Source organism: Hippoglossus stenolepis, chromosome 21, assembly GCF_022539355.2.
Source record: "Hippoglossus stenolepis isolate QCI-W04-F060 chromosome 21, HSTE1.2, whole genome shotgun sequence".
Classification (NCBI taxonomy): domain Eukaryota; kingdom Metazoa; phylum Chordata; class Actinopteri; order Pleuronectiformes; family Pleuronectidae; genus Hippoglossus; species Hippoglossus stenolepis.
This window is the reverse complement of record NC_061503.1, coordinates 4,280,599-4,289,329: the sequence shown is the minus strand read 5'-3', so window position 1 is coordinate 4,289,329 and position 8,731 is coordinate 4,280,599. Positions and strand designations below refer to the sequence as shown.

Genomic DNA, 8,731 nt, shown 5'->3' with positions numbered 1-8,731 from the left:
TCAAAGATGTCAGACAGGGCAGAGGCATTTCCAATCAGATTTCAGCTGTGGGGCCAGTGCCCCCCCGGCCCCTGCCCCTAGATTCACCCCTGCTGTCAAGCCTCAGTCATCTCAAAAGTTAAGCAGAAGTCAAGCAGCAACGATGTGTTGTCTTGACATTGCTGCTGTAAAATGTGTGCTCTCTCACTGCATGTGGCTTGACCAGTCAACTGGGCAGCAGCCGAACAGTTAATGCTCTGGAGCAGAAAGGCATTATGGGAGTGGTAGGACCTTTTACAATCCAAATGATTGACACTCTAAGAATATTTGATGCCACTTTATTCTGTGGTTTCTAAAAGGCCATGTATGTGAATGATTTGTAAATATTTGTCATTGATTTGTCAGTAGTTGATTGATAAAATCATTGAATAACAGTAAATACACAATTACAGATGACTGCAAATAGGACGAGATTAACCCTGCAGGCTGTGTAAATGTCCACTACTTAAAACTGCTATAAAACAAAAAATATATATATTAATATTATTTTTCACTTTCAATGACTCAATTCCAGTATTTTCCATGTACTGGAGCAAACTACCGAGAATTATTTTGGAGGGTTAACACAGCCTGGCACATGCAGTCACTATTTAGCAACAACCTTTATTTATATTTTTGTGGCGCGTATCACTTTGAAGGGATATTTTAGTGATTTGATTTTTCCACCCAGACATTAAAACCAGACTTCAGACAGACAGTCTCGAGTATGGGCCATTAAATGTGACATGAAATCACCAAACGCCGATGACATCATACAGGTTCCTTTTTACCTCCACCTATGTCTTGGTCCCTGTCCGTTTGTTTGTAAGCAAGATTACACAAAACCTTCTGGGTGGATTACCAAGAAACTTGTTGGAAAGATGCTGTATAGATCAGGGAACAACACATTACATTTTGGTGTGGGTCCAGATCAGTGGGCGGATCCAGGATTTCTTTTTTCACTTTCTTTAACATTGCCTGAAAAACATAACCTACTTCTCTTTAAATAATTAAACCGTATAAAATATATATGACCTGTATAACTATTATCAGACACTGAGAAAAAAACCAAACAATATGTGCAATGTTAGTTTTTTTTCATCATATTATGAACAATATGTGTAATATTCCATATTACCCCTATTATCATTACTACTTGCTGCCACTTTGGTTTAGCATTAGTTAATTGCCTCACACTTTTCATTAATAGTCTATCTTATTGTAACCAATTTTGTTTGGACCTGACTATATATTTTTTTAATTATGTGACAAATGAAAACACAACCCCACTAAACTCCAAGTGTGAAAAACAGTGTGATGCAGTTGAGTACATAAAAGATGACACTGTTTTTGGTTAATGTGTAAAATAAAGTAAAAACTACACAACAGTCACTCAAACCAAAGGGTGCAAAAATATTTATTGCTAATAAACCTGTAGTCAGTTGGTGTATATTTGCTTTATATTTACAATAATAGAGTACAGAGGAATGGGAATGTGAAAGAAAAAAAAAACTCCCAACCATTTAAATAAATACAAAGGGACTGCCACTGAACAAGACTACAAACAGAAACCAACTCCAACAACTCCTATACAGCTGGATGATTGCAGTGAGAGAAAAAAAAAAAAACTAAATAAATTTCATATATATATTTAAATTATAGTTAGTGAATCCCGTCGTACACATTCAGCTGTCCCCTTTAAAACAGACATCTCAGATTGACCCGAGGGAACAGAGAACATGTTCGATGTCACTTTAATATCAGGCTTTGATGAAGCAACATAATAACGGAGTGATGGAGCGTTAACGTGCGCGCCTTAACGCCGGACTCATTCCTATGCTTTCGCTATGCAAGTATTACTCACTCGTCAGTATGTGGTTGTGTTTCAGCCATTAAACATCACAGTTACGCCTTTGGCTAGCAACAGTCTAGGGAGTTAAAACAGTAGCTTACACAGTCATAGTTTTAGTGTACGCAAGACAAATGCTCAATTAAAAACAGTATTTACAGTAAGACATGGCAGCAAAAATAATAAACAATACAAAAAAAGTCACAGTTAACTGAAGTGCATGGAATGCAAACTCTAGACATGAAATTCAAACTTCATACCATGTTTTTTTTAATAATATATGATCTGTGTTTGTGACCAGTGTGTCGTGTTACTAAATAAGAAATTACAGAGCTAAAATATAGTGGGCTTCTAAACATGCACCAAGGTGGGTGGACATGATGCGTCAGAACTCCTTCGTGTCTTTATTTTCAAACAGGTGAAGTCTCTGCTCAGCTGTTAGCCCTTCCTTTAGACTCTGCAGGGAGGAAGAGGGGGAGGAAGAGGGGAGAAGCACAGGTCAGTGTTAATCAGGATCAACCAGGACTTTCTTCTCTGGACAGATGTGCTGCTCTGAGCGGGAAGTGTCAATGTAAACCTGTCGTCACCCAGTGATTAAACGCTGTTTAACCCCTGAAACTCCAAAAGGGTTTTGTGGACTTGAACACTTCACCCACCCTCCATCAACATAGTGGTGAGTAGATGAGTGACTTTTCATTTTTGGGTGGATCATCCCTTAAAGATTATTTGATGAGTCAAACATGTAACTCAACACACCAACATATACGGTCTGTATTTGTGGTCTGTATTTATATAGCGCTTTTCTAGTCTTGATGACAACTCAGAGCGCTTTACAGTACAGTTTTTGGCAATTCACATACTCACGCACGTAACGGCAGCACTTTTTCTATGAGGGGGTTTTGGGTTTCAGTATTTTGCCCAAGGACACTTCGGCCTAGGATAGAACCACAGACCTTCTGGTTATAGAATGGCCGCTCTGTCCCCTCTGCCACAGCTTCCACTTTCTTCTGAGATTGCCTTTCACGTATGGACAACGCAGCAGGAGATTCTCTGCACAGACACGGCTATCTGACAGTGTGTGAGTGATGTATGACAGATGTACGGAGTTTTTTTTATTTTATGTTATTATTTATTTTATGAATTGAAAAAAGTATAAAAATGTGCATTTTCAACCAGTTTGAATTATTTATCTAAAAGTACATTTATTCACGTATTCAATTACATATTTGACTCATCTGATCCATAGTGCAGCACCAAGGCTGTAGCGACTCATTCACAAAATACACCAGACACAAGTATTTATTATTACTATAAACCCAGTGATAGGTCAGCTCACTGTAGTGAAGTGGTGACTCAGTTCTACACTGCTCAAAACATTTAAGGGAACACTTAATCGTCACAGTAAAACACCAAGTCAGTTAGACTTCAGGGACATCGATCTGTCCATTTAGGAAGCACAAGTGAATGTGAATCAGTTTCCCTTGTTTTGGTGCAAATGAAAGTGACAACAGGTGCAATGGAGAAGCAAAAGCAAAATAACCCCCCAAAATGGAATGGTTTTACACGTGGTGGCCCCAAACAGCTGCTCTCTCTCTATCCATCCTGACTAATTCTTCTTTAGTTTTGTGTTCTGCTAGTGTCCTTGTCACTACTGGTAGCATGAGGCGGTACCTGCAGCCCAATCAGGTTGCAGAAGTAGTACAGCTCCTTCAGGGAGGCACATTCATACGTGAGGTCGCAAAAAGGTTTGCTGTGTCTCCCATCACAGTCTCAAGAGCATGGAGGAGATACCAGTAGACCGGCCGTTACACGAGGAGAGCTGGACATGGCCGTAGAAGGGCATCAACCCAGCAGCAGGACCGGTACCTGCTCCTTTCATGCGAGGAGGAACAGGAGGAGCACTGCCAGAGTTCTACAAAATGACCTCCAGCAGGCTACAGGTGTGCATGTTTCTGACCAAACTGTCAGAAACAGACTCCATGAGGGAGGGATGAGGGCCCAACGACCTCGAGTGGGACCTGTGCTCACAGCCCATTGGCACATTTTCAGTTTCTGTGGTGAAATTCACGCAAGTTAGATCAGCCTGTGATTTTAATATTGTACTTTGATTTTCAGTTTGGTTTTGAATCCAGCCCTCAATGGGTTAATGATTATGGTTTCCATTCACCGTTGTTACGTCATTTTGTTCTCAACAAATTATACAGCATGATGTGTTCCGTTAACCTTTTTGAGCAGTGTATTAAGAACTTTAGAGGACAGGAGGAGGTGCTCAAACCACCAGTGGGTGCATCTGGTTGGGTTTACCTAAGGGAGAAGGGGAGGGAGGCCTACACGTCCTCAGCAGCCCTGTCTGTCCTAGGGAGTGTCCTGACTCTCAGACTGAGGACAGAAGGGAGTGTTAGACTACCATGACATTAATTCAGCGTCATAAACCCAAAACTGGTATTTTGATGGAGTCACAAAATGGATAGGTAAAATGCAGCCCAGCAGGAACACAGTGGGCTTGTGACGCTGCATGCAGTTTTGCAAAAAGACCTCAAGATGGCAGCAAGTCACTAAAAGCTGCTTCCCTGCCTTTGTTTGGTGGGAAAGCTCGAATGTCTCAACAGGATGGCTCTGTCTGCTGTGAAATGACACAATGGGTGATACAGTCCTGTGGATATCCTGGATTAATTAATCAATATTACACTTGACCAGAAACCCACCTTCGATCTCATGGTGCGTTCTGAGCGCTTGGCTGCAGCAGCTGCCATCTTGAGGATGTCGGGGTTGCTTTTGGATTTCATGATATCTAGAAGGGAAATCATGACAGAGTAAAATAAGGAAATAGAGACAGGATCTAGTCCCGAGGGGTAGTGAATGCTATTTTAGTTGACACACAGGTCCTCACACAACAACCACTTGTATGAACGGATTAGTTTGTAACCGTAGGTGATGTTAGAGAGTCATGTAGAGAAACCCTTTCACCATGTGTCTGACTTAAGAATTATAATGTTTGGAGGTGGCCAAATGGTTTACAGGTTACAGTGTCAACAGTCCCAGTTTGATTCTGTGTGGGAAATTGTTTTCATCTCACTGCTATCAGTGTTTAAGAAATCTAGAAAGTGTCCATACATTTGATTAAAAGAGAAAAAAAAGCTTAACAATACCATAATCTTAAAGGTCCAGTGTGTAAGATTTAGGTGAAAGGGATCCATTGACAGAAATTTAATTTTTTTTCAAGTGTGTTTCATCTAAATTATACAAATCGTTGTTTTATTTACCCTAGAATGAGCCCTTTATATTGAAATACTATATATTTACATCGGGGGGGGTCCTCTCTATGGAGGCCGCCATGTTTCTTGTAGTAGCCCAAACTGGACAAACTAAACACCCTTTGAGTTTTTATGAAAACTGAAGGTTACCACAGTTCTCTTTTAAAGTTCTCTTTCATTTTCGGAAGGGGAGGATGAGGTGAGGGGTGTTCAGCTGCAACATGCAACTTCACCACTTTATGTCACTAAATTCTACACACTGCAACTTTAACACATTTTAAGTTTAAATATGTTGCAGAGCAAAATCAACTGAAGTGAACAGTAAAGTTGTATTAACTTTACAGTAAACTGTAAAGTTAATCAATCTCATTTATACTATTTTTTCTTTCTCAATATTATGATTTTATATGCATGAATAATTTATGTATGTCCATATTTACAGTTTGTGGTTGCTGGTTAAGTTCTCTTAGGGTCTTTATGAAGGAGAAGCAGCCTTATATCATCACCTGTTGAATTATGCTCTCCTTACTCGTCATATTCTCTACACAGCCTCATGTCAACAGCCATGAACCACTGTTTCTTCAAGAAAGCTGTTTTTAGTCGGTCACTTCATGTCAATGCATTTCTTCATTATTTCTGTCACAGTGAGATACTGCTTTCATGTTTGATTTTGATTCCCAGTTGAATTAGTCACGTTTACATCTTGTGAACTCAGTCAACAGGAAGCTGCCTCCAGTCAAATCCCTTTTTCTTTGGCATTTGTGTGAATGAACCTTGGCGACTGAGGTTACATCCGGGTCATGTGCAAGGAACCTGACGAATCAGCAAAGGCTACATCATGACCGAAAAGACCCAACCAGCAAGCGATTGTGAGTGTCTACGTCATCGTTTCCAAACATCTCACTTTCTCCCGGTCCAGGCTTAAACACAGCCCCGGAGTTTTCCAAATAAAACATGGCCAGCAGCATTTACAAACTTCTCTAAAACTCTGGAGTAGTGTGGACGCCAGGTGTATCCACAGGAGAGTAGATGATTGATTCAAATGAAAATGTAGTAGTATGGATGTAGCTTAATGGAGCAGAACAGGGGGGCATTGGATGATGGTAATGTTGAAACCTGAGTTTCAATGAGCAGTTTAGAGTGTGAACTGAATGTGCCTCTAGTATGAAAATGTTAATAGTATGAAAGGTTCAGTGTGAAGGACCAGTTTGTGCTCTGTACCGTATCCCACTCGCTCCATCTCCTCCAGCGATGGCTCCCCAAGAGCGTCGTGGGCCAGCTGCAGCTGGTCTCTGAGCCGCCCCAGATCCCGCTCCCCTTTGGCCTTGACGATGCTCAGCTCTGTGTAGATGTCCTTGTACTTATCTGTTGCATATTTCTTGTCCTGAAAACACATTGTTTGGCGGTTTAGATAAAGGGCACTTGAGTTGACTCTCAGCCAGGAATTCCCCATGTCCCAGAAACAGAACTAATAAAAAAAAGAAAACACGTACTCTTTGGGCAGATTGGAGTTCGTCCTTTAAGGAATTGATTTCCTGCTTCAGGTACTGGACCTCAGACTCCTTCACCCTCAGCATCACCTGGTTAACAAGAACATGAAAGATGATGTTGAAAACAAGAAGTAATAGACTCTTACTTCCTGGGATTAAGATTTTGTAAGAATTGGCCTGAGGAGAATGAGCTGCTTTTTAAAGCCTCAGACTGAGTACAGCTGTGTTTTTATGACCTTTTATTTTTATTGCGTTAAGTGGTTTTGTCTATTGAACCTTACTTCTAACTCATAGAGCTCTTTCCCCTGTATCGTGGTGTTCGTGTCTCCGACTCCGTCCTCAGATGTCATGGAGCGCATCTTTGTGATCTCTGCTGCCAGACGGTTGTTCAGCTCCTACAAAAGGCCACAAAAGAACAAGATTAGAGCAGGTGAAGTGTTTTCATACTCACTGTATCACATAAAAAGCCCTGCATCCCGTGATAATAAGAATAAGAGGTATAGCTAGTGGATGGATGAATGTGTTGTGTGTATCAGTGAGCGTCATGATCGTGTGTTACAGTGTGTGTCTGCACCTGGTTGTGTGCGTTGAGCTCCTGGTTCTCCCTCTGACACTGCCTAAGGGCCTGCCTCTCGGCCTCCAGCGCCTGGGCCAAGTGGGCGTTTTCCAGGCACTTCTGGGAGTACTGCTCCGACAGCACCTCGATCTCTCGATGGTACGAACACAGCTCCTCCCTGAAGCACAACACAAAACCACACAGAGATTAAAAAAACACCACCAGTGAGTCCAGGAGAAAGCAGCCAGCAAATGCAGCAACGTGTTCAGTTGGTTTGGTGAAATGCTTGATCTTAACTATACATTCAAACCTGCAGCCAGATTAAAGTTAGTTTTGGTTTAATAAGGATCAAAATGAAAACACAAGACTGGAGCTGTGTCAGTAAAACGGTGTCTCCTTTGCTACTGCAGCCTTAAACCACCAGGGGTTATTTGTCTTCTCTATTCATACGGACACAGCTTTAGGATCAGTGAGTAAGAAAGTACACACTGACAATTCCTGACATTTGTAATTTAGAAAAAAAACTGCCATTTTACTCAGATCTTCTGTTATTTTACTTTGCTCTTAAATAAAAAAAAAATGTTGGCTGAATGAAAGTGTATTTGGTTTACTGTTCAACACACAAATGACAATATTCACTATATTAATTCACAAATGTATGCTTATCATTCTTATCAGCATTTTCTGTCATTTAGAATAGGTTGTACCAATTATAAGCAATTAACATAGTAATAACAATTTGATCAAATTTGTTAATGGTAAATAATTGAGACTTTTTGCTGCCTTTGTAAGATCCAATTGCTGAATTCAGGTTTCTTCAGACAAACGTCATCCTGCAGTGCCTTGATAAGTACAGTACGACTACACAGTACATGTGGCAGTTAAGAAAACGTACTCATGCTGTCTGGCCATCTCGTCCATGTCTGCGTTCTCTGCGTTGTTGTTGGCCTTGCGAGCCCTGTCCAGCTCCTTCTCCAGCTCTGAACGGTGGGCGTTCTTCATCGCTTCAATTGCTATGACAGACACAAAGACATTTAATAACTAGAACGCAACATGCAAAAATGAATAAAAACTAAAAGAATACAAATATCTCAGGATGACAATGCATTGGCAACGAAGATGTCAAAAGAGACTTTTCTGCAGTGTTTACCCGAGATGGTGGCTGCCGTCTCCTCTGCCAGCAGCCGCTCTTTCTCCTCATGCAGGTTCTCCAGCTCTCTCTGGTGTTTCCTCTGCAGCTCATCTATAACCTTCTGATGGGAGTCCTCCATGGCAGCGAAGCCCCTCTCACAGGTGGCCTGTGACACAGGAGAACAGGGTGCAACTGTTAAGTTTAGGGCTCATCTGGACACGGACCGAAAGGTTCTCCTGACTCATATGAGCTGGGCAGGAGAAAAAAAACCTGGGTCCTACAGTATAAGCCAGAGCAGATCATCCATTTATCTCCAGCAAATAACTTGCAAGCCACAGCCTGTTAGCCACAAGCAAGTAGAGCCTGTGTGAGGACAAAGGGGTTAAGAGGAAGGACAGGATACACAATACAGTAAAGGAATGAGGAGACAAT

The 8,731-nt window shown here is 41.3% G+C and overlaps 1 protein-coding gene across 5 annotated transcripts in view; it reads right to left on the bottom strand.

Moving 5' to 3' along the window:
- Positions 1-1,419: 1,419 nt before the first annotated feature.
- LOC118100225 (myosin phosphatase Rho interacting protein) overlaps positions 1,420-8,731 on the bottom strand; it is a 41,079-nt gene continuing 33,767 nt past the window's right edge. For 3 of the 5 annotated variants that reach the window (XM_035145078.2, XM_035145079.2, XM_035145082.2), the window contains 8 exons: positions 8,318-8,465; positions 8,063-8,180; positions 7,186-7,345; positions 6,893-7,006; positions 6,615-6,701; positions 6,343-6,505; positions 4,573-4,658; positions 1,420-2,324 (listed from right to left, as the gene is read on the bottom strand). In XM_035145078.2, coding sequence (XP_035000969.2) covers positions 2,253-2,324; positions 4,573-4,658; positions 6,343-6,505; positions 6,615-6,701; positions 6,893-7,006; positions 7,186-7,345; positions 8,063-8,180; positions 8,318-8,465 — 948 coding nt within the window. In that variant the 3' untranslated portion in view covers positions 1,420-2,252. Of the gene's footprint in view, positions 2,325-4,171; positions 4,247-4,572; positions 4,659-6,342; positions 6,506-6,614; positions 6,702-6,892; positions 7,007-7,185; positions 7,346-8,062; positions 8,181-8,317; positions 8,466-8,731 lie in introns of all 5 variants that reach the window. The other 2 variants (XM_035145080.2, XM_035145081.2) reach the window with 2 other exon arrangements.